A 26728-nucleotide genomic window follows, 5' to 3' on the forward strand; every position below is an offset into this window, starting at 1 on the left:
TTACTAGAATAAATGATGTTTTCAAGCTCTGCAGACTTTCAGAATGTAGACTCAAAATACCAAATGTAAATGTAAAATGTTGCTTGTTAACCTTTTCAAAGCAAAATAAGATATATCCAACTAAAGGGAGAAAACTTCCCAGACTCAGTTTCAGGGTCTACAGCTATTTTGATTATCTGAACTTGGAAAATTCCACATAAGACCACAGCCTCCTGTTTTTCAAATTCTTTCATAATGCAGAAGTCTTTAAATAGATTACTTCGTCTTTTAAAATTTTTTCGTTACTATGCTATTTTGTGTTTTCATCTGGTAATGAGCTGTGTTTGCTCCTTTCCTGAGTTAGTGATCACAGTTGACATAAAATTATTCATGTCATTTCTATAAAAGACTACTTCTTCTGTTTTTCTAAGAAAAAAAGGAGTGCATGTTAACGTGCCTTTTCCATGTACAAGTATTTCATTCTCTGAATTGTGTCTGAGGAACATTAAATCCAGGTACATTTCCTGTGTATCACCTGGATGAATTGGCTGCAGGCAGTTGCAAAATCAGCTTAAATATAATGTGGCAAGGGGTGCTGGATTTATTCCGCTAAACGGGGCAAAAATAAATCCAGCATAAAATCTGCTCTTTTTATATGAAACTTTCCCTGAGCTCAAGGCCTTGCTGTTTTGTTCTGTGTATTGTCTCCAGCTGTTCCTGTGGCAGTTTTTCTGGTTCCTGAAACAGACTTGACAAGAGGAAGAGCAGAGCCATATTCTGGGGACAAACTGAATCTAAGAACTGCCTTCCTGTGTTCTTTGAGGATAACTTAAAATTATACATCGTTGAGACAAATCACTAAAAGCAAATATTAAATTCCTGTAGATTGATCATAATGACATTCTGCAATGTGTTATCAGTTAAAATATATAGTTCAACACTTTTTAACAGTGAAAATGGTCCCAGAAGTAGCTAATAACCAAAATTATTTAAAATAAGTAAAATTCAGAAAGTTGTTGCAGAATAAAGGAGGTGGCTGCAGTATTCTAGCGCTTGAAGATATCCTGAGGGGCCTATGGTATAGAAGCAAAGAGTTTTAAATGGTTTGAAATTTTAGACAGTTTAATTTTGTTTCACGTAGTTAAGAGCTCCTTTCAGTCATAAACACTGCAATCCTCTTGAGAGACATCTTTTCCCACTCTCAATAGTTATGTAAAATGTAGGGCAAGCATTACCCAACTGCATAGATTTTAGTTCCATTTCCAGACTAGATCTGCTGTTTTGTGCAGGAAGAGCTGAAGTTTGATATCTAAATATATCAATTACAGTGTCTAGAAGAACACGGGCAGGCACTACGTAATTCCTTCCAAGGTACAAAATGCAAGAAGCTGCTAAGAAAATTGTACTAACCCCTTGCTGCCTCGCAGAGTGGGAATTGATAGAAACCAGCTGGCTCCCTCCTGCCTTCAAAACACTACTGGACGTATATTTATATGTATGGCTGCTCAAGTTGTTCTGGTTTGCTGCTGACAAATAATTTAGATTTAGTTGAACTTTCAAAATCTGTATAAGACCAGATACTAAATTATAAACTAATAGAAGGAGAAAATTAAAATCCCCTTAAAAATCAAAACCAATCGAATAATCTAATTCAATTCTGATAAATAAATTTGAATTTTATAGCAGATGTTTCTCCTGTCTTGCTTAGTACATGGATCAAAACTTGTGCCAGTTATCCTACCATTGCAGGTTTTTCAAATAGCTTAGTCATTCCCTGTCTTAATTTTGCCTAAAGTAATTAATTTCCTTCCTTCAGGTAAACGCCCTGTTTTTACCAGTCTAAAATTTAAACCTGACTGGAAGCCTGACTTTAGGGAAATCAGTAGAATATTTGCCATTACACACAGGCAGCACTTTGAAACCTCTCTGTTTACATGACCAGATATTTGTAAATGTATAATTGTTATCCACTTGTTATCCTTAGTTTTAATCTCACTGTACCAAAACTGAGAAAAACAACAGCATCAGCACCAGCAGAGAAAATTGTTCCTCTGCTACAGGACCAGTTGCTATTACCAGAGCAAATAGACTGTAGGAGCTGCAGCCAAGCTTCTATTTTATTCTGTATTTATTTATGTGACTTTTTAATCTGCCTTTTAAAATTCAGCTCAATTGACCAGGTGGAAAATCTGGACTTCTTTTCAGTTTTGACTGCAAATGCCAGAATGCAGAGTAACCATCTTGAATCTGGTGATAAAAGTATCCATGCACATTCTTACTTTTGTGCATGTGTGTAATATCAGGAAGTCAGTGAGAAAACTATTTCAACTAGAATAATATAAACATTTTCTATTTTCTAGAGTCCACAATCTTTCTGTGCTTTTCTTTATTTGCATTAAATAGGAGTAGTGGCCTCATTTTTCAGTGACAGTTAATTGTCTACCCTGAAAGTACAAATCAGAGCTCTAGTACTCATATTCCAGTGTGTTGTGACAGAATAATATGGTGTTTTGTTATGACAAGAAGTTATCAGTCATAGCTAATGTAAAAAAGTAATGGAATAAGTAATAAGTACTGAACAATTAAATGAGCATAGGATTGGCCAAATTATGTGATATTTCTTTAAATGTTTTAATTAACTTTAACACATTTTAGTATATTGTTGGTTGTACATAATCCAGTTTCCCATTGCTTTTGTTCTAATTTTTATATTCCCAAGTGTGAATCAGCACAGTTATATTTATTTTAATTAAATTATCAGCTTGTATTAGCTAAAGATGTATAGAGGGAACATAAAAAAAGGCAACTGTGAAGTTAGAAAGCTGCCTTGTTGTCTTACCCAGTGTTCCTCTGCATTATCACCAAGAACTCCACATGAAGTATTCTCTCAATTCACCAGAGCATGTAAAAATGATAGAAACCACTTCATTTTCTTTGCCTCTGTCTTTGCCTTTACATTTACCTTTACCTTTCCTTTTAACTAAGGAAAGTTTCTTGTGGCCCTGAGCAGCCTGAAGAAGGATGGGAGCTCTCCTGTGCCTGTAAACTGCGCTGCTTCATTTTCTGGGCTCCCAAAGCACCCAGGTACTGCTGTATCACTATACAGTGACTGTTTGTAATAAAGATAGCTGTGACCAGTCTGTTAAAGGATTTAATAACTTAAAGTCAGATTCATTCTGGCATCCATATTGTTATATTGGTGGAATTCCAAATTTCCATCTCTGATGATAATCTCTTTGATAGACAACAGTGCTGTGCATTGGCATAAGTGTAAAGACATACTTTTCTCTTGACCTTGAAACAAATGGCAGATTTCATACCATTCAAGCATTAGAGAACAGTTTCAGTCAGGAGCCTTTGAGAAAGTTCCACTTTTCAATTTTTTCTGCTACAGTTTGTTCTTATATGTAGTGGTGTCATGGAAGTTTGATGAGCTTCACAGAAGTACTACATAAGCAACCTGTAGCAGAATATGTGGACACTTTTAAAATCTGGGAAACAGCTGGTCTGTGATTTGTAGATATTTGAAAATATACATTTCAGTAATGGGCTTGAACAAGGACCTTGTTCAAGAAGGGAAGAATGAAATGTTCATTTTAAAGAAGCAAAGTAAAATGCGATTTCTTCCATAGGTTTAATAAATTAGATGACTCAGGTAATTGCTGGTGGGGTTTTAATATAGGAATCTGGACTGGGTAGCAGATGCTGCATGTGCAAAGAATGGGCTTGCAACTCTTACATTTTTATTTTGTTGTGGATTTGCGTTAAGTTTGCATAATTTTGTGATTGGCAGACTCAGTTTGACAGCCTTTTTTGAGTCTGCATTGTATTTATGATAATTTCTACTCCTTATGGTACCGTTCTCTCCTAATGTTTGCAACATAAAAGAATAGTGATTCCATAACATTGAACTTAGAAGGAAGTTTTTGAACTGCGTTGAAGAGTGTACAGTTAAAAGAGCACAGGGCTTGGCTGTGCCCGTAGTGGTATGTTCTAAAATATATAAAGAAAACCTGTTCTTAGTAAAGGATTTGCTATGCTTTTTGCTCTCACTGAAACAATTATGGTTATTCTAAGCACTTAAAGTGGTGAAAAAACCTTTTCTTTCTTTGCATAAAATATCTGTGACTTCAGCTGTATTGCAGCAAAGAGCTGGGGAAACACTACCCAAGTTTACTGAGATCATGGTTTTTTTTAACCACACAAAATGAAACAAGGTAATTTTGCTCTTCTTAAATTCGTCTTTTTGCGCCACCTTAATTCCCCCGTGAGTATCAACATATTCTTGATTCATATGTAAATGCAAATGTTCTATGGTGGGAAAAAAAATCTCACAAAATGAGATATACTTCTACTATTGAATATATATTTACTATAAATAATGCTGTCAGTTTTTAGTCAGTGTAGAAATGTGAATCTCTAATTTTAATATAGGTCAGAAAAACACAGAATAAACTTCCAGTTATATCTTTCATATGTAAATATAAATTTGCACATATATTTGAAAAGTGACAGCTAACTATTTTTTGAGTATCCTAAATTGGTATATTCTGATGTACTGCGCTTTTCAGACCATATCTTAAGTAGAATAAATAGTGATAGCAGTGTTACTCCTACATTGATATTGGTAAGACAGAGAAATCATTCTGACTTGAAAGTCAGGAAGAGATTAATAGTGGAACAGGAATTTAATTTCCCTTTATGCCCAGTATTTATTACTAATGTTATGAAACGGTATCTTAAAGTAAAAGCACATGGATTTGGAGAAGCAATAGTTATTATTTTCCATATTTTAAAATAAACTCCTCAGCTATGGATAGCCATCAGTAATAAAACTTTTACTGATTTCAGTAGAGCCAGACTTGTACAAATGGCATGTATTTGTCTCTTTCCTAATATGGGTCTTTCAACTCTTGAGCAAACTTTTCCTAATGAATCACAGGGTTAGATAGCTTTTCCACTAGTCAGTAACTTAACTCCTCCACAGCTGTGCAATATTATTTACTTTCAGCAGCAGCTATTTAGACCATCAGTGATAGTTTTCCATAGTTCATCCCTAAGTCAGTATGAATAGAAAAGCCATATTCTGACTTTTTTTTTGAAAGAGCTAATGCTGTACTTCTTGGCAATTACTTTCTCATGTTGATTACATCTCTGTGTTGAGAATTTATTTCAATCAAATACCATGCACACAGAGAGGGAATTGTTTTTTTCACATAGAAATCAAAATTAATGAAACAAATATGGCACAGTCTGACAGGGCTCAAATCTGACTTTTTTGTACAATACCACCTGTGATGTAGATTGCAGCACATGTGATTACAAGAGATGATGTATGCAGAATTCTTTAGGAATCCACTGACAGAGGCTAGTTTGGGGTGCAGTTGCCAGATAGCTCTTAAGAGGAAAACAAAGAAAGGAATCATCCTGCTGTGATGGGTCTGGTGTTGGAGAGTAAACTCGGGAAACGAGCACTGTGACAAACAATCCTCCTTGCTAAGCTCAGTTCAGCTGAAAACACCCAGAACTGCATTGTTGAAGTATGAACAAGACAATATAATAAATTGTGATCCAAAATCCTCAATATTTATAGTGCTGTATACAGACAGAAATAGTCTTCATTTTCCTAAATCACCTTAAAAGAGGTGACTGACTTTGGAATCTGGGTAGTCTGTTGGGGAAATAGTTGATACAAAAGTAATATTCTATTTTCTCATACATGAATAAGGATACCCTAAACAAAATTATGTCATGGACAGAAAACAGTGAATAGCAATGTGAAGAGGAAGAAAGGGAAGAAAGATTTTCATAAGGGCAGTCATGACTTTAATTGAGCCCTAGCAGGAGAAAAATATCTTTATCTTTTGTATACAAGATTATCACTTACAAGTGATTAGGACAAAGTCAGAAAACATGGGTTCTGTTATTTTTGTCTCACACAGTTGAATATGAGTGGCAACTTGCACATTTTTGTAGATACCACCTAAAGTGATGTAGAAATGTAAGCACCATATGGGGTGGGGTTTAGGCTTAAGTATTGCCCTTTTTTAAGGTAGCTTGAAGTGTCCCTTGGGTAGTTGTCAGCCCTTTCAGAGAACTGTCTCTGGGTTGTCTACAGATCCTATGTGAAAAGGACAGCGTACAGATACCTACTTGTGTTTATGGAATATTTTGTTATCTAAGAAGAAAATGTCTTGTTTTGACAAACATAGAAGTGTATTCTTTTCAAATGTTGAATGGTTCTGAATCATTCTCCAATAATTTCTTACTATAATTATGATAAATATGTCTTTTATCATTAGATCATTTTCTGCTTAGATGATATAGCCATTGTTGCCCATTTGTTTCTCTTAAATAATCTCCCTGGATCAGAGTTAGGCTGTTCATCACTGAACTAAATTAGTGGGGTTTGCCTTGCATGTTATAAATAATTTGAAATTTCTCCTTTTGGTCTAATGGTAGTTTTATGGTTTTGGTATAGACTGGTTTTGCTTCCAGTGTTCCTTCTGGATGAAAGTGCCATTTCAGAAGTTTTCATCAGAATGTGTCCTAGAAGAATATGACTAAATTAGAGGAATTCAAATTCAAAACACTGTATTACTTAGCTAAAAAATCAAAAGAGCATGATTTCTGCGAAATATGTGGTAATAGTTTCCTAGAAAGATGTGGTAATTTCTTTTTCTTTAGTTTTGTTGCATGATAGTTCTCTTCAGTAATATAGACTGAATTTCCCAAGTCACATAAGGGTGCAATCAGAAATGGAAGCATGCTAAGTAATTTTAGTTTGATATTTGGTAAAGGAGGCTGAGTGCCAGTTTGCTAATATAAACATTCTGATTGAAGTTGGTGTATAATCATCTAAAAGCTTGGTTTTATTAATAGCTGTGTTATTTTCATTGCTCAATTTAGAAGGCATTTAAAGGGACAAGTATAAGTGGCCTAGGACTCTTGCCATTTACTCTATAATTTGAGCAGACTCTCCTAAGGCTACTCTCAATGTAACATTTGATTTCCTTTGAACTAATAAATATCTACTACAAAGTCCAACAGAAATTCACCCAAATATGTGGCTGTTGGACTGGTAGTAAGGTAGAAGAACATGCCAGACTGTCTTTCACAGTCTCAAAAAAGGAGCTTTTCTGGTTGCTGAAGCAGATGCTCAGAGAAAATGCTCAGCCCTGTGAAACAGTGTCAGTACTGATGGGGTGGCAGGATGCAAAACAGAGCAAGAGACTCAAGGTACCTGTGTACCTGATTACATACTAATGAGAGGAAGGAGTGCAGAGCCAGGCCCTTGTGGCTGGCCAGCAGTCAGGAGAGGACTCCTTACAGGGAAGAGGCTCTCCATCCATTTCCTGCTGGGGTTTTCACCACAGTTCTTATCTCATCCCTTACCTGGTTTGGTAGGTGGTATTTTGTTTCTTGAGTAGATGAATTGTCTTTTTGGAATCATCATTTGGGCATAAATTAGTTTATTTGTTTTATACAGGTTTGCAGTCATTTAGAGTGCTCTAAAGAACTTGCTTGCCCTGGGAATTATGTACCTTTTTATTTGGTTTTGGTTTTCAATCTTTGTTGGAAATACTGAGTGGAATCTCCATGCTCAGTAAAAGACATAAGAAGTTTGAAGACTGGAGCTTATTTAAATGGGAAGAAGGGCTTTTTTTCACTAGTTAGGTTGAAAATACTTGTATACAATTTTGCTTTTGATTAGTAGCAATGTTTGTAGGCAGAGTGCTGTGTGAGTTCTGTCACATTTGCAGTTCAGATGTGGTCAGAGATGTACATGGCAGAGAATTCTTTTTGTGCTGTGTTCTAGTGTGATATTGCTAAGATAGTGCTGAACTAATGCAGGCACTCCTGCTGTGTGTGGAATTCAGTTGGGATGAATCTCACTGGACACAGGTATTCGTCCCTGTCCTTATGTAAAGGTACTATTACAATTTTTTGCTGTAGCATTGGGAAGTGACATGGCTGTGATGACTTCAGGACTTTTCAGGTGCAGTTTTCCCACAAGAAACATCAAGGGCTGCTGCTGAGGGAGATCTTGTACTGGCCTTTCCCACAGCATAAATCTCCCTTGTTGTAAGGCAGCTCTATCAAGCAAGTTCCATTGTTTGAATCACTCTGTGCTGGATTTACATAGCTAGTTCCCTAAATCCTTGTAAAGTGTCACCAATAAGCACTCAAAAACTGCTTGGATTTCTGTGTATCATCTTGCACATTATGCACAGTCCCCAAGCTGCCTGGGCTATTCCAAAGGAAATAAATTAGCTTGGTGGAGTTAAAGTTGCTTTTGAAAGCTGGTGAAAGTTGCAGTTTCCTATTGTGTTAGTACTGAATGCACTCTCCAGGATTCAGTTATCCTTTCTGGTTTACTTCAGAATTTCTGTCAGGGAGTACAGTTCTTGTTTTCACAAGGACCTACACAAACACTGGATGGAATCACTGCACTGTTTGCTTCCCTAGACTAGCTCAGCATTCTCTCCCAAATCCATCTGCTTAGTGACTAGCTAGAGAGCCTGAACATTGCCACCCTTAGAGTTCATGTAGACCACTCAATGGGGAAGTCTATCATCACCATATAATGTGAATGTGTTGTACAAGAAGCCAGCAAGCTCTTGCAGTGAGCATTTCCACACACCTGGCATGTAAAATTCCACGTTTGCACTGCATTCCAGCTGTGCACACAAACAGCTACTTAACAATGGCACCAGTTCACCTGAGCAGCTCAGGCACTGCAGCACAGATTCACATACAACCTTTTCCAAATTTGATATTGATTGTGGTTATTTTTCCTCTAATATTTTTTCAGCTCTAGATAATATGTATGTTCATCTAAAAGAATTTCTGTGTTTTAACAGTCATAAAGTTATCTCTTTTTTCTTTTTTTTTCTGTAAACATTTACTTCTGATTGAAATATCAAACCCCATGTGGCATTTAAAGGTCGTAATAAAACATATAAAATTAGCAAGGTTATTAAGGAAAATATGCTTATTTTTTGGGGGCTGTTTTTTCTGCTTTGAAATACAATACCTTCTCGTTAGACAAATATTAAAAATGCAGGGTATCAAAATAGCCAAGGACGAGTCTGATCACCTTCTTTTTATAGTCTATAGCACCTCCCAGTGTCTGCTGACGCATTTAAAAGGAAGCAAGTCAGCTTACCAAAAATGGAAGTGCTAATGCTAAGAAACACCTTAAAAAGAAAAATACCCCAGGTTATGGAGGTATTCAAAACATGTCATTATTGAAGAGATGGACTTGAGTGGTGTGTGTTGATCCTTGTTGAAGTCACTGTGTTTATTAATGCCATAGAATGGTCATGTTTGCTGTTTTCATTTATAGTTTTGAGTTGATCCATCCATTCTGCCTGGGCTTAATTTTGAAAAACTGGATGCAGAAGGAAGATTTCAGTGTTTTGAATGGAGTATCTAGACCCTTTAATAATTTCATCCTGGTTTTGTTCTTTGTTTTAAAAGCTAAATAATAGTCAAAAGAGCCTATTGATTGCATTGGTATTTTTATTGCTTCTTTGGTGTCTTTTCATGAAGTTGTGGGCCACATCTTGAATATCCACTTCTAACTTTTCAACGCCAATTGTTACAAAGAATTTTTTCCATTTGAATAAATGATGTCATGTGTTATGAAAGTTTTAAAGTGTGACAATTCAGTGCTATGATTGTTAACCTCTATTATGTTACTCTCATAAAAATTTTCACTATTAACATTTTATTAATAATGTTTCTAAATTGCATACACCAGAAGGCTAACTTGATCTTTCTTTCATATCCAGATTTAAAAATAATGTCAAAGGTCAAACAAGACAATTGAAATACTGTTGCCAAATATAGACAGTCAATTATGCAACAAAAGCAGTATGCCACCCATGAAGAGTAACAGCCTACATTTGCCTAAACTTTGTTTTGATGAGAAATGTGTTCCAAAATATACTGCTAGTTGATAGAACTTGTAATGTGGAACAGTGTAATCATATGGTTTAGGATGTCTTGGTCTTCCTAAGCTTTAAGGAAGATGGGGAGGAAAGCCAACTCTGCTGTGTATTCCAGGATCCTAGAAATCTGAAACAATCACTTTCAGATACTCAAACAATACAGAAAGTGGGACGCTGTGAAGGGGAATATCTGGATTTGGGCTTTGTTTTGCAAGACTGACTGTATAAGGAATTAAATTTTATACCAAATTCTATTTGCTTGTAGTGAAATTGCTTCTTAAAGATTCATCTGAGCTCTGTGTTCTTCTGTCTGGCTACTGACTTCAGGACTTCTAGTTAATTTTCAGTTAATCAATTAATGTTCTATTATCAAATTATTTAATGTTTATAATATTAACACACAGTTCTTTTGTGGTTTGAAAGTTTTTTGCTAATACTTTTTAAAGCTCTTTGCAAAGAGGTGAATAATTCTTTTTCATTGAGGCACAGAGAGTTTGAAGAGTTTTCCCAAAGTCTGTAAGCAAATTGCTTAGAAGTTTGGATTAGCCTCAAGTCTCTTGAGTCTCAGGTCAGGGCCACTTCAGCACATTTTCTTCAAGATGGAGCAATAACATGTTTAATGATACAACACTGAATTTTTTGAAGATTCAGAAATTGTAAACAATGTGGGGGGGAAAGTGGTGGGGGAAAAGGAGCTGCAATTTATCTTTATATGTACCCTGTGACTGCTTCTGTAGTTGGCTGCTAAATTTGATTGATAGTTCTATAAAAGTGTTCTATTTCTCATTTCTGATAAATTTCAGTATTGAGAGATACAGAGAAACTGCCAAGTCACAGCTGAACTATGAGGGTATATCAAGGTCAAAGGAATCTGTAAGGGCAGTGTGTACAGAGTCAGATTTTTTCACTGCTCAGACTGATGGTAGCTGAGTTTTGAAGCTCCCCCAGGCAGGCATAGCCCTGTTGGTGTATGTTAACTTGTGGAGCTGCTGCCTGGGCCTGAGGCCAGAGGTTTGAGTTTTCCCCCGCAGAGCTTATGCAATCATTTTTTGTTCATGAGAGTGAGAAGAAAGTGAGTGTAAACTGCTACCGTCTGGCTTTACACATATTTTTCAGCTGGCAAATGCCTAAGAATAGACAAGGTGATGAAGATTCAGGAGGTAAATTCAGAAGTTGTAAACAGTTTTAATTGTGTTCTGTGGCACCTCTCTTATACTATGCCAGTTGAGCAGTGATCTGGATGTTGATAGGTGAGACTGAAGAATCTTGCTGTAATCATTCAGGGCTTCACACCCTGCTTTCTTCTCACCTCCCCCAAGGCTTCACTCACCAAAAAACTCAATAGAAGCTGTAAGACAGGTATAACTCAGCTGCTTCTGTTATCTGCATCTTTGCTAAAACCCATCTTCATCAGCAGTTGAGGGTGAAAACCTGGGATTTGTGATAAGGCATAGACTGAGGGGTAGGCATAGATCTCTCTACTGGCTGATACTTGGGGGTACCCCCAGTGCCAGACGAAGAACTGGGGAGGCAGCAGGGGAATCTGGTATATTAGGTTTGATAAGTTACTATGGGAGAGGAAGTCATCCTTGGTGCTGTGGGTTAGGTTTTGAGAGGATATGTATCTATTTCCATTTGAATTAAATCTTTCTGTTATAATTGGAAAGATTAGCAGAGTACTAATGTGAAGCAAAACCACTTCCATGTTAGTGAAGGTTTGTGTTTTCCTGGCACCAAAGTGTTGGTTGAACCACAACTTCTTGAAAAACCAAGAATGCAGTTGCAGAGACAGACTTTGTTTGTCTGGAACACACATAACCCTTAACTTCATCTAGTCCATCAATACCTGTCTTGAAATACCTGATTTTCATGAGCTGAATCTTCTTGGCTCATCTATGTAATATGTATTTAAGCAACAGCAATAAAATTTATACAGTAACACAGCATACTTATATTTGTTTTATGCTAAGAAGCTTATATAAAATGCTAGTAATTCTGATTTCTAAGCAAGTTAGACTATTTAACCACTAAGATATGTATAAAGTGTATTTTGTCATCAGTTAGGGTTTACATTTGAGTGAAACTGAGTTGAAGTTCGTTTAATATTGCCGAAAACTTTGACTTGTTGGATTCTGGTCAAAATAGAAGTAGTTTTCCAAGATAAAATTGTAATCAAGATTTCAGCCATTTTATGTCAAGATCTCACTAGACTACTTTCTCTACTTTTTCTTTGGTTGGTTTTACCCACTGAAAAAGAAGAGGAAATAGGCACTTTCTGTGTTTAGAGCACACATGGAATATGATAGGATCAGACATGTTAGGATTCAGGTTCCGGGAAGGCTTTCCCAGTAACTAAGAGACCCTTTGAAGTCTTTAAAATGAGATTCCAAAGGCAACAGAGCATGGAAAGTCCTAAAGCATCATCCAGTCATAGTTAAAAATCCTCTTGGATAGAGTCAAAACAAACTCTGATTTTTGCTGCCTTTTTCTGAACAAAATTAACTAAATCTGGCAAAATTCTGAAATGCAAACTGAAATGAAGGCAGGAGTAAACAGTGATAAGGAATGATTAATTTTTATATCAAAGATTAAGAGTTAGCAAATCACCTTGTTATCTCCAAGATTTGTTCAGTCAATCTCACGTTTTACAATCATGAATTTAAAAAGTGCTTTTGGTGTGCACACTGAGATTCTTTTCCTTGAACAAGGTGCAGAATTTATTTTTTGTTAAAAAGGTTCAGGCTTTGGCAAGGTATAGTAAGATTTTGTAAAAGAGAAATTTTTTTATGAACAATGACAGATTTTTCTGGGTGACCTAACCTCTTGGCTGCTGCCTAATTCTTGCTGTAGTTTTTCAGTGGGTGATTCTCAGCTCTCCCTCTGCCATTTAGTTTTCAGATTGAAAGCAAAGCTGTCAGGTGCAAATTGATTTCCCCTACTTAGTGGAGATCACTGTCCTCTGATTTGATTAGTTCACTCTTGAGTTATCACCTTTATGTCCACCAGAAGGCTCTACTGCTTTCTGAAATGTGCACAGAACCATGTTCTTTGGGTACCTAACAAGGTCAGCACTGTTGTAAACAGGATTTGGCAATTTGCTTGCACTGAGGCATCACACATGTATTTCTGTAACTAAGCAATTAAATTCTAATGTTTTTAAGAAATCAAAATTTGATAAATACAGATTATTTACAATTAGTGAGTGAAGATTTGGTTCAGTATTTAGTTCTGATGTGAAATTTGAATCCACACACATTTAATACAGTGGCTGTTAACTGAAAACCTTAGAAATTTTAACACTTTCACTATTTATGCTGTTACTTTCATAGTATGTGTATTTATTTATATATATTTATTCTGTAATTAGAGAAGTTTGAAATACAAAGACCTTATTTCCTCACCATCTTGGTGTTCTTAGAGTCCCAACTGGTAAGAGAACCTCTATGAATTTTGGCACTTGCCAAAGTTGCAATGAAGTTATCCTTCCACAGACATTTCTCAGTGTGAAGATTGTTCTTCACAATAGTCATGCTTCACATCTCATGGGCTGAAAAGGAGTAGCTCACTTGATCTACAGAACTGTCAGGACAGCTTCCTTCATGAAGCTAAGTTATGATAGGTAAAAATATTATTTTGTTCTTATTTTATTTTAGTAACACAAATTAGCAAATTCAAAAGGGACAAGATTTCCTTTTATTTATTATGTAAGTGGAATATTGGGATAAAATGAGAAGAAACCTCTTGGAGCAACACTTTTCATGTCCACTGATTAGTTTGACTGCAGCAGTTCTGACATTCCATCCTAAGTTTCTTAGGATTTCTTAGTTTGATTTACCTTTTACTAACTTTCAGAAATCATGGAAGAAGAATGTTTGAACACACAGAAAAACATCCTTTTCATCTGTATAGTTTTAAAATTACGCTTTTCAGAGACCCTGGATAAAAATAGCCTGTTTAAACTTCTAATGTTAATTTTTTTTCCTTAGGGAAGGAAAAACCACTAGTATGCCTTAGAGAAGGTGTCCTAGTCTAGGTGGGCATTATTTTTTCTGTTTTTTTTTGTTTGTTTGTTTTGCTTTTTGCCCCCTTATATAATATAATTTTCCTTATGATTATTGATTTTAGTAGAGAGGCATAGGCACATCTTCAGAAAGGCTGTTTACATCTTTTGTTGAACAAAAGGTATGACAAAAAGTGTTCCCATAATATTGCTATAGTACTAATTTGTGTAGTTTCTCACAAAATCCAGATTATCAGTGTTCACATTTTTCTAGTCCTCTTTGTCTATATTTGCCTATCTACTTTTGCAACAAAAGCATTTGGGTATTATTCCTTAAGATACAATAGTTAAATTAGAGTATTAAAGTTAAGAGGGTGGGAACTTCCTACATACTTCTGCCAATTTAAAGATAGTTCATCACAGTGCACATCAGTTACTAGATAATCGTTACAATTTCATTTGGTTTTTCTCATCATACTGATTGCATTTGCTAGAAAACGGATTGGGGGTTTTTTCCACTGCAATGTAAACATAAGGGTTTAGTGAGTCAAGTTTGCCTTTCTATAATTTGTAGTAGTTAGTTACCATCACTAAATTATCATTAAGTGTTCAGGAAACTGCAAGAGACTACATCATTGGCACAAGAAGATGTGGTGTTCTCTAATGGGCTCCCCACAGAATGTTTAAAGGTGTCAATAATGTGCTTAAGCAGAATGGAATCCTTCAGAGAACTGAGAACCTCTGCTTGAATTTGAAATAATGCTAAATTGCTAACAAAGTTTTACTTAAGCATCATGGAACTAAAAAAGCAACTCTGTATAATAAATTACTTAGCTCTAGATGCTGTCATAATGTGTTTGTAAATAATAACAGAAAAAAATTTGGTGCTGTGAATATTCACTTATCTTCATTAATTCAGAAGAATCAGATTCAACAATCGGTAACATTTTTTCCAGTGATTTTTTTAATGGGAACAACATTTCAGTTCAAACCCAGTCCTATGGATCTCTATTGTAGCAATGCCCTCCTGAAACTCCAAGGGAGTCTTCTTGAACATGGACCAAATAATTAGTTGGCTGCTGGCCATGTGTTGTCTTTCAGAGGAATATGGTTATTCACTATGTAATAGTGTAGGAAGAAAGGAGACATATGGAAACAAATTTTAAAAGAAACAGTAACATTAGTCAATGCAGTTTTAGCCACACAAGTTGCCAAGCACTTAATGTAGTCATGAAGCAGAGGAATAAATGCTGAAGCCCACTAGCCAGGCGCGTAGCACGCCAAAGTGCTGCTCTGCTAGAACACAGGCACTCAGCTTCAGCTGGAGCCTGAGACACACTAACAGTTCTTGAAGTTTGATTTATGGATTTCTTCTGCTGCTGCTATTATGAAAAGCACACTATTATATACAACAAATTAAATAATTTTTGAGCAGCATTCTTGGGAATATATTTGTCCTTTTATTTGTCTCTAAACACTAGACCAGCATGTCCCTGGCCCCTTTTCGTTATAATTTTGTTTTGGAATGTGTGGTATAATCCTATGTATTTTCCCATTGCATCCTAATAAAGTAATGCCTTTTCAAGTAGATGTCATGCTTCTCTAAATAAACAATACATTTGTAACAACACAAAAGACAAAGATACATGTTAGTACAACAATTAATTTTCCTGATCAGAATTTGTACTTGGTAGAGCTTTATAAAATATTGTATGTCCATTCTCTCTAGATGAGTCATAGTTTTGGAAGAAAGGGGGGAGAATATTATTTCAGCATTATGATCATTGTAATAATGAACTGCAGAAACTATAATAGATTTTGTTCCTGGCTTGGCAAACTATCTAAAAGATTTTGCAAGAGAGTTTACATAATTCTTTCCATTGAACTTTCTAGTATTTCTGTGTTTTAATTGTTAACTTGAACACACCAAACTTTTAGGTAGTTTGTGCTCTATATAAATGCGGTTTAATGTTTCAGGAGTATTTTATGAGGAGAGTTGGTGGCTATACATTTTCGTACATACAACCTTAGTTCACTTGTTAAAATAGGCTCTCTGTTTGCTAATAGTTCCCAGCTGTAACTAATACATTAACAGATCTACAATGCAGTATTTAAAATGACGCATTTCAAAATCAATAGCAAATGTCCTGCTGTACGATTAATTGGAAAACTTGTTTTGCACAATGGTCAGTACACGATACAGAACTCTTTAGGAATTATGGTAAATCAAGGAATAGGAAACAATGATGTGTAAATTTCTAAAAACTTAGGAAAAGCAAAAATAGTACTTACTGTAGTTGTTGTTTGCTTCTCTTGTTCCTTTCACTTTACCTCGTTTATCAATCCTCATATACCACTGAGTTCGACAGAAAAGTCTTCTCACTCTTACATCCCCCCCTTCCATATAATCATAGCTTCTGGTATGTCGCTCAGGGCTGGAACAGTTCACATTTGTAGCCATTTGCTCTGGAGTCATGTCATTGCAAGCTAAAGATATAGTGCCCATTAGAAAGATAATGTAAAAGTATGATCTGTAGAGCAAAATTGGCAGGATCCATGTCAGTATCCATTTGTGCATTATAGTGCAGTGTTCTGGGTGTTCATGAACAACATAATGAAAATTAAATCTCAAGTAGACTGTTGCTCTTAGGTCACCGACCTGCCTTCTGTCTTTACGAGTTACAGATTCATTTAAGTGAGATTGCTCCCTCTTCTAGAATTCTGATCGTTATTCCTTAATAGTTAATGGCGAAATAGAAGAGCTTCTTAAATATCTCTTCAGTCAGAATATCCTTTAAAGACACAAGTTATAAAAACCTTTGTTGTTGTGACCTTCTTTACTACTTGAATTTGCTGCTTGCACTGAAAGTAAAAGATCTGTGAGAAAAGGTGCATGTGTAAGTCTTTATGCTCAATTGTTACAAACGTGCAAGGATACATTATGCTAATGAAAATTACTACACAGAAATACGTGACATGCTGAGCTCATTTTTAAAAACATGCTAATGCATATACGATAGATATCTCTCATACAACTTTTTACATAACCAGACATTTACACTGATTGTAAACACAGTTCTCTCTTCAGTTTTAAGTCCTTCCAAAAATCTCCTATTGATTCATTTCAACTCTCATGCATAATAAAATTCTCCTGATTACTTCATACCTATATATTTACTATTAGCACAACCTATCATACAACTTTTCTCTAGTTCACGTTTCAAAACAGATATCATGGCTTTAGCCCTGTGTTTTTATTCCTACCATTTACAGATTATTAGTAGAAATAGTTTTCTTAATTATTTTCTTAGCATCTAGCATATAGAACTAAAAACAAGTTATTAGCTGTTAGAAACTGTTGAATAATCTTGTAAAGGACAGAAAACTTACTTGTTCCTGTTGATAAGAGCTGGATACCCAAATACTCCATTTCTGTTGTCTCCTTTTTGCAACATGAGACACTCTACTGTAGCTACAAACTTTCTCAGCTCAGAAAGACTCCACCAGAATTATAATTGTTTCCATAAATCAACAGGCTGGAGAGATGGTGTGTATGTGCTTATGCGTGCGCGTGCATGTGTGTGTTGAGCCTGTTCAGTCCTTTTCGATAAATACCTTTGCTGACCTCACTTGGAAGCAATTAGAATTTAACCAGTCAGCTGTCAGTTGAATGCACGAACAAAAGTAAAAGGAGACTTGCATTGTATCGTGTCCAATGGTCATCAGAGGGAGCTATGTACATAGTTTATGGTTGAAATCTCCAAGGATCTTCTTTCTGAAAATGTATATTTTGTGCTGCGTGGATAGAATTGCTTCACATGCTAGTTAGTGTTTCTGTGCTCTGGTTTAGGTCAGTATTCTTCTGTCCTTAAAAAAATTCCTCCTCCTCTCTTTTGTACTCACATGCTTATCTCAGCGTGCTTTCAAATCTCTTCTGCAGTTTGGTGGATTCATAGTCTGCTCAGTGCCTTTCTGAAGGATATATGAAACACGGGTCTGTTACATACCGTGGAGAAGGGTGTGCTGTAACCCTTAGAAATCAGGAGGTATATTTTTATACCATGGATTTGAAAAGAGAGACCACTGCACTGAGGTTTTATTTCATCAGTCAGTCACTAGGTGAAAATGAGAAAGTATATTTGGATGTTTCAAAGTCTGACATTCAAACGCAACCTTTATCAGCTTGAAGGAAAAATTGCTACTATGAAACAGCCTTTTTTAGCTTTTGTAGTCAGTTCTGGAAACTCGCAAAGGGAGGATGAAAACTGGCAGCAACGTGAGAAAACCCCTAATACTGCACACCGAGCAACAGGCTTAAAATCTAGATAATTAAAATAATGAGTGGATACACCTGGTTTTCTGCTTTCGTGTACCTGTTTCCCTCTCTGACACCAGCCTGCCCAAGTTCCATTTCACCCCTAAATCCTGTTGAGTTTCTGGTGAGTATATTTGTAAAATATACTGATGCAAAGTTTTCAGTAGCCCTTTATCCTTTTAACTGCCCCCCTGTTGATGTGAGCCCACCTCAGTCCCTTTAGTAAGTAATATCAACAAGGAAAGTTTGGAATGAATCCAGTTATTAAGAATAGTTTACTCATGTTTAATAGTTTCTGCCTAATAATGTAATACAGTTTATCATTCCATGCTCTTATCCCATCCCCACTCCCTTCCTCCTTCTTAATTAAAAATCAAGTGAACTGTAGAGGCAGTTAAAAATCCCAGGGAGTACGTATGTGCCACCTTGTGGTGAGGGGGACATAAATAAACCGGGTGTTTCACTGGACTATTCCAAAATTAACAAAAAGGTGCACCAGGCAAACTTGTAGTACTCAGCCTTTCCTATACACAGAGAGAATGAGTAATTTCCTTCCTTAACATCAACAGCCTCCTTGTCAGCACTCACATGGGTCAGTCCCATTTGTCAATTGCTCTGCATTCTTTTTTAACCATTTTCACACATAGTCCAAATTTGATAGATTTTTCTTGTCATTATCTCTATTTCAGCATACTGGGCTGTTTTCTGTGTTCTGTAGCTCATTTTCCTATTTTAGCAAGAGACTCAGTATATGCACCTTTCTGATATGAAAGATGTGCTGCTGGGGGCTTTCAAAGGCTGCATACCTGCAGCTGATACACAAACAAGTGGCTGTCATTAGTTCACTCTTGTAAACTGTGATCACAGCTATCTCCAGTTTGACTTCTGTCTTGTCAACCCATGCCACCATTCTGACAAGGAGTGGGGACTGAAGTGACTAATCCCATTTGTGGCTTTTGCAGTACATTTGCTGGATTTATTTTATTTATTTTTTTGCATGTTCTCTGACCCATTCCACAGTCTGAATTCAGAATGATAGCAATGAAAAAAATTTGTGGTATTCAAAAGGCTTATCTCTTGTGTATTATAAAGAAAGCAATCAAGGATAAAAGGTAATCTGTGTTTTACTCAGCAAAATAGGATGCAAGTAGAAATGCTTTTGTAAATATTCTGTGTCTTTTATGTTCAATAACAACCTGCACTTTCAGATCTGTACTGATTTTAATTTTTCTTTTTCCTTGCCTGCTTACTGTTTCTGACAGTTAGTACCAGGAGAAAAAATACATACCTGAGGTTTTGGTTCCAGAAAGCTGGAGCTATTCGTGGTCCAGGCATAGGCATGTATTTCTCTTGGCTCTGAAAAAATAAATCACTTGCTCTAAGTGAGTTTTCTTAAGTGGCGCTTCACTTCAGATCTCTGGAAACTTTTGTAGTTAAGAATAAATTAAAAGTGGCTTAGATAAGGCACTAGCTCTAATTTTAGTTGGTGAACAATGCAGTTACTCTTTAATTATTGCTGCTAACAAGGATATCCTTGTATTTTGTAATTATAGAATAATATCTTTCCACTGTGCTTTAGCTGCAGTTTTCTTAATTACACACTTTTATGTCTTGCTATACAAGTCCAATTCTGTATCTTTTAATGGAAGGATGCCTTCTTGCTGTGCATGTGTACATCAGGCTTCTCTGCATGTGTTGCCAAGCCTCTGAATGGCCCAACATGCATCTGATAAATCAAGCATAACTAATATATCTCTCAAATTGAATTGGTTTAGGTTTAGAGAAGATTTATCTTAATTGACATTTGGTTCTCTATCTGTTTAACAAAGTGCATGCCCAGGTCTTTTTATTACAATCCCAAGCAAATCTTTAATAATATATAAAAATTTTCCACCTAAAACGCTTGTGATTTTCTGTTTCTTTGGTGATGTGTTCAGGTTTCAGGATCACAGGAAATGTGGAAATGTGCAACATGCACACGCTGTAAGCCATCCTTTAATACTTAATGCATGCATTGGTGCTTCCTTCTTCCTGTTAATAAGAGTTTTCCACAGCATTGTTACAGTGCACATACTGAAAAGGGAAGTTGAAATGGATTGCATGCACTTTGCTTCTGATTGTAAAGATTGTGCATTCGTCTCCAGTTAAAATAGAACTCAATAAAGGTTATTTCCTTTTTCCTTACATAGGAAATTACTTTTTGTCCTTTCAGATGAAAACATGACCACAAGGACCCAAGCTTTCTTCATCTCCAGGCTGACCTGCTGCAAATTTACTGCCCAACTGTGGCATTGGGTCATGAATGTGATTAAAAAACCTGCATTTTGTCCAGTTTGCCTTTAGGGCAACACATCACTGCTAAGAAACTTATAATTCTCTTCCTCCTTGTTTCCTGATCCGTTTCAAATTTGCTTTAGAACATCTTCCAGAATTTCCAGAGTTTAAGACAGTAGGAAGATAAAAATCTTTGGATCTAACTTTAAACCCCAGATCTTGGGTTTTAATGCCTTGCAGCAATAGCTAAACTGGGATTGGAAGGTCCCAGGGAAAAATTACCATAGAAGTGAAGGTGCTAAATATTCTTGTGGTTAAATCCTTATCCACAGCTTCCAGACCCCAGAAATCAGCATCAGATCAAGGCTGACTGTTACTACATGCAAAAGATACAGGGAAAGTGCTGCAGTTGGAGCAAATCTTTGGTGAGCGTTGTGGTATCTGAGAAACACAGCAACATGTGTGGAAAATAAACTCATATAATGAGGCAGTAAAAACAAAAGAAACAGGGGATATTGCACTTCAGTTTGGATTTATCTTTTCAGGTTGTAAGGCTGAGATTAAAAACTGTAACTATGAATCCTTTGTCTCCCTGACTATAAGAATGTCGTTTTGGTAACTGGCATGGGTTATTAAAATCATATTGAAAAGACAACAGCTATTTTTTCCTAGCAATTTTCAAAACAGATCTCTTCAACATCATTGCTTTTTTTGTTTCCTCCTATTCATCCAGATCATATTGAGCTGATTTGAATTTACAGGAAGAATTGAATGGGATGCGGCAGATACTTGGAAAAAAACCCTGCTCAAACTATCAAATAGTTTGACTACTGCTTACCTAATTCTTTTTCTTTTAATTAGTTACAGCAAATGTGTTTTGTATAGCTTACTTTAGGGAAGACAAAGGCTGGGAATACCTTAGCTCAGTCAGTAGTCAACTTAAAGGTAAATCCATCCAGACTCTTTTCACTTGGACAATGGAGTGTCATGTTACTGACTTTTGAAGGAGATAGAATAAAACCAGAATGCAACAACAGCCAGATGAGTCCTTCTTTTCTGAATGGAATGGTTATGTTAGATCTTCTTGTTATTCATAGCTCAATAACCCTCATCCTGAGGAGATTCTACTTGTGAAGACATCAGGACACTCAGGCAATGTTTATCATAACCTCAGATCTTGATGCAGAATTGTAACAGTACATTTTTGGTGGATATATAAAAAATAGAGAACTGGTATGAGAAAATACTGAGGAGACCCATTTGGTTCATCTTATTATTGCTAGGTATGATGTTCAGGGGTCGTTCTTCTCTCGAGTGATCCATAAATTTCTAGTCAAATTTTTTTTACCAAAATACTTAACCATTCAGTGATTTCTTCTACCTGACTTTAAATATATTCTTTTTGCAAAATAAATAACGTGTAGCATCTTTTTATATACACAGGTGGTTGGATAAGAACCAGCTTTAAGACCTGGATTTGTGGAATCTGTGTGCTTAGAGTCACCTCCTGCAGCTGTCTCCAATTAAATAGGTGTGATACATCCAATATCTACTGCCTCTGTTGCATAGTGTAGGTGTCAAAATGCTCCTGGGATTGATTTCTAAAAACCTGGGCTCACATATATACACACCATACACTGAAACATTCCTAATGCTGTAAAATAAAATACTCAAAAGGCACAAATTCTAGCTATCTATTTCATGCATTCATCAGGGGGGAAAATCTTGAAGAGAACAATAATGATAAAGCTTAGTCTGTATCATGGTATATACACACTCAACCAAACCAGTGTTTATCAAGTAAGCTCTTGGCATCTCTGTATAATTCAGTGAGTCCAGGATTTCACCCAAGGTTTAATGTAAATTCCTTCTTTATGGTTCCCTATTATTTACAAGTGTTGAGATTTAACTTGACATTTTTTCAGTGGCTTTCTCTGTATGAGGCAATAAAGCAGGTTGGTACAATCGATGCAACAAGTACAAAATAACAAAAGGTGGGACTGTGTATGGCAGAAATGCTACTGGATTACTACTGTGTATTTATTATTTTATGTTGGGAAACAGCTGGAGTGAGACCTTTCCTAACTTTCAGCTAATTATACGGGCTATTGGTACATGTGTTCTAAAAGCAAAATAACCTACAGGGAATCTGCTCTATTCCCCTGTAAAGCTGTGGTCCTTGTAAAGTTCAAAACTCACCAGCTGACTCAGAGTGAGAGCAATTCTCTGTAATGATTGCTTTATTTATTACTCATCTTTCAGAGACAGGGACACCACTTAGTCCCAAACATGTAAGGTTTTCCAGCTGTTTGCCATTTGAGTGGTAGATAAGCATTTGCTAAACTGAGGGAATCTAATAAAAGGTTGTCATTCCTAGGGAATCTGTGTTAGGAATTGGCTTACAGAGTGAACTCCACCACATTCCCTCACTTTTTCCATTCCCTCACTTACTGATAATAAAGTCCATGATATCTTGCTAATTCCTATGTAAATTCAGGCCAGAATAGTCATTTCATAATCTGGTAAGGGTGTGAAAGAAGGATGTGAAGTGCTTGGGTCTGAGTGCAATTCAGCATATCAAGTGCAGGGTTAGAATGAGCATGTCAGCATCATTCCTGAGGCATCTGGTGTAGGCATGGACTGGTGAGCCGGTTTTTCTAATTATAAAAGGAAGAAAAGAAAGTGTCAAAATACCTTTGTATTCAAAGGGCAAATTGAGGCTATGTCAAAACTGCATTTTCTTTCAGAGCTCCCTCAAGAGAGTTAGGCAAGAAGGGACACTATTAATTTCAAATTGGCTGCAATTTAAAGATGCCTAGACTGAGGGTTACCAGATAGTGCTGTTTATTTATGTGCAATATGAACCATCCTGCTCCTCTGTACGGATGGTTCTGTAGATTGCAGAAGTGATTCCTTCTTCTGGGAACAGCTGTGCTTGCAAGAGTTGAAATGGCTGCCAGTGCAGCTGTTGCTCTGTTAGATGATTATTTACCTGGCTTGTGGCATCAGCAAGGATTGAATTTTGTCAGGGACTGACGAGGGTCAGACATTGAAACAGATTGTTTATCAGATTTGATGTTGTTCTGATCTGCCTCCCAACTCCTGCCTTATTTTGCTTGTCATAATTATCACATTGCTAAAATAATTTCTACTCTTTTAACAGTAATGCCAGTTGCTAGTTTTTCATACCTTTGACAAAGACTGTCCATTGCAACTAACGTATTCTCCACAAACCTAAATAATACTGTTCTCTGAAGCTGGAGTGTCGAACATTTGGGAGGTGATAGAAAGAGCAGGGTAAAGAGCTGTGACTGAAGAATCTGTGTATTCCTTCCTCATCTATAAAAGAGGAGGGAAAACTTGATTCTCTGATAGGAATTTGTCTAGTGTAGTGGTAAATTCCCTTCATCAGCCTTTTAGGATATTGGGTTGAGTGCAGCATCTGGCTAGTTTGTGTACCTCTTGCCTCTCACATGCTTGACAGCAAGTTATTGCAACAGAGGCCTTTTCTGGAGTAGAAAACTTGTATTGACATGGCTTTGTGAATGCTTTTCTCACACGGACTCTGTGTATTGGCTCCAGTGCTGAAGTCACTGTGCTAAACTCCACCATGCTGAGGTACAAAGTGTGGTAGTCCCTTGACATTACAATCAACTGAACAAGTTTTTGTGGGTTTTTAATCCAGTTGATTGAAAGCTCCAGAATAAGAAGATTAAAATATTAAAGGGAAGTTACTGAAAAGCTATTAAAAAAAAAATTTTGACAAGCAGTTTTTTGCTAGTCAACCACATTTCAATAAAATTCCTCTCTGAAGATCATGCCATTGTTTGTTTGTTTGTTTCATAGCATTGTTAGACATGAACAATAAGTTGGCAGTGCCTGGTATGAATTCTTGGTCTCTAAAAAGTCTCTGATGGATGGTTTATCAAATTGAACATGTGTTCTATAATCTTGAATTACACATTCAGTTTTTTTCTTCAAGTAAGTGTGCTGTGCCCTTCCTCATTATTCCTAATGGTGACTAACCCTTTTTATATCTTTTATTGATGAGAAACCTGTGGAGGAAAAGACAGCTCTCTCAAAGTGTCCTGAAATTTAGGGGCTTGTTACAATTCTGACTCTTCTGTGAGGATTGTGAGGTTCTATCAATAATCCCCAGTACCAACATGATTTTGATAGCCATTACTTCAAAAGCAAAAAGAGGTATAGGAGTCTCACATTATACAGATGTGGAAAAAAATGTGCTAATGCAAAGAAGGATCAGCTGTGTACACATGAGTTTATGTAAGGATTCATGAAAAATGTTAATTCTGGTGTTTCCAAAATTCTGTGTTTGACTTTATGATCTTCATTTTCTTCTGATATTGGAATAACTGATAGTTGTAATTGCTGATTTACACAGTTGGCACCAGCATCTCAAATGTAGCAGGAGATGTCTCAGAAAAGGAAACTTTTTTCCAATACCAGTCTTTCAGCATTCACTAGTGCTACTTCTCAGGAAGATTATTGTGTGAGTACACAAACTCTGTACACTTCTGCATGAAGGCAGTGATGGGTTTCCTGAAGTATCCCAAAGGGCTGTTAATGTACGGGCAGGTGCTGGCATGTGGAAGAGAATGGAGAACCAGCCATGACAAGAGGAAAATGAGGAGCATTAAAAATTGTGGAAGAGAAGAAATAATGGACAAAAATTGATGAACTCTGAGGAAGAGGGAGAGAGATACAAGACAGAACGGAGGAAAGTAAGGAGGTCCTAATGTATGCAGTATGTCAGAAGAAATGGGAACTAGGAAATAGGGGAACCTTGGAAGTCACTTCAAGAAGATACAGAAAGAGATCAAGGAATTTCTCATACAAATTCTCTCTTCTTCTATGTGTTGCTTTTTCAAAATATATCTAAGAGAAATAACATAATTTGGCAAATCAAATATGTATTAGGCTGTAGTGCATGAAATCTTTCATTTCAAAGTTTGTATTTTGGCTTTGGTAACCTGCAGTGAAGGGCTTCTAGGGATGGAATGATTGCTGTACTGCATGGTGATGAAGCTTTATTCACCCAGAATATAAGATGTTGATAGCTTAAAGAGATAAGTTATTTCTAAATTATCCCTTCTACCTTTTCATTGTATGCTATTTCAAGTTTGAGAGGCTTGATTGTGTGGCTTGTGCTTTTCCCATTGTGACACTCAGCTGCAGCAAAATGACCTGGCACTACTGGGACAGTGCTCATTAGAGTTGGTGCTGAACAGGGCTAACCCAGTCTCTCTTCCAGTTCTTTTGAAAATAGGGTAAATGTGTGAGAGAGAATTTTTTAAAATCTATTTTTGAAATTATTATTTTATCTACCCAATGAAGAAATCCCTTCTTCTCCATGCTTGCCAAAGGAAACTGCCACCCTCTCTTCACTGGTCTCTGGTTCCTGGCCTAAATGTAAAAGTTCAAGGGAAAAAATATGGCTTCATTAGGGCCACACTATCTGCAGTAGAATCTGTGATGTTGAGGAGTGGTCCTTTATTTTCTTTTGTGGTTTGGGATGCCTGCTCCTTTGTGACTCGAAATTTTGTTCTTTTCTATTCTGTGTAAAGAAACAGATGGTCTACTCTGCAAAACAGTGCCATTAAGTCATACTTAATCTTCAAGATTGCAGATACTGGCCTGCATTTAGCAGAAAAAGAGCTCCCATCAGGATTGGCACAAAGATTTCCATTTAGTGCCTCTCTGGAGTTGAAGATTGATATGTAGGTTCCAAAAAATTTATCTTACTTACAGTCCAGTAAACCAAAGTGATATTCCTGTAAAATGCTGAGGTCTAAATATAAATTAGTCTTTTTCCTGTGATCTTTATTTCTTGTGGATTTATGAGCAAAACTGAAAATAGAGATTTTTCTTTGTTTTAGTGTTGGCCAGTACACCTAGTTTTAAGATAAATGGTGCATTGGAGTATAATCAAAATAGGTGTCTAAAGAACTAGATTGCTTCATGTTTCTTAGGGATTTTTTTTTTTTTTTTGTGAAAGAGGAGATTTCTGGGTTTGAGTGTTTTTCAGTTCCTACCCCACCCTTCTAAAAGATACTTACATTCTCCCTCTTCAGTTTCGAGAAACACCCCCAGGGCATCCTTTTTATTTGAATTGATTTTCTGGTTGTTTATCTTTTTCAATCTGGTCATGAAAAGCACATCTGGTTCTTATTTTAATCAGTATTC

The 26728-nt window shown here is 36.4% G+C and overlaps 1 protein-coding gene across 3 annotated transcripts in view; it reads right to left on the reverse strand.

Annotated features, from left to right (window-relative positions):
- The window catches only part of FGF7 (fibroblast growth factor 7), a 29142-nt gene extending 11483 nt beyond the window's left edge, over positions 1-17659 (reverse strand). Inside the window, exons 1-2 of one of the 3 annotated variants that reach the window (XM_014306528.2) lie at positions 17326-17659; positions 16228-16422 (exon numbers count right to left, since the gene is read on the reverse strand). In XM_014306528.2, coding sequence (XP_014162003.1) covers positions 16228-16422; positions 17326-17365 — 235 coding nt within the window. In that variant the 5' untranslated portion in view covers positions 17366-17659. Of the gene's footprint in view, positions 1-16227; positions 16813-17325 lie in introns of all 3 variants that reach the window. The other 2 variants (XM_005419630.3, XM_014306529.2) reach the window with 2 other exon arrangements.
- Between the last annotated feature and the right edge of the window lie 9069 nt (positions 17660-26728).

The sequence above is a fragment of the Geospiza fortis genome, unplaced genomic scaffold (assembly GCF_000277835.1).
Source record: "Geospiza fortis unplaced genomic scaffold, GeoFor_1.0 scaffold171, whole genome shotgun sequence".
Classification (NCBI taxonomy): domain Eukaryota; kingdom Metazoa; phylum Chordata; class Aves; order Passeriformes; family Thraupidae; genus Geospiza; species Geospiza fortis.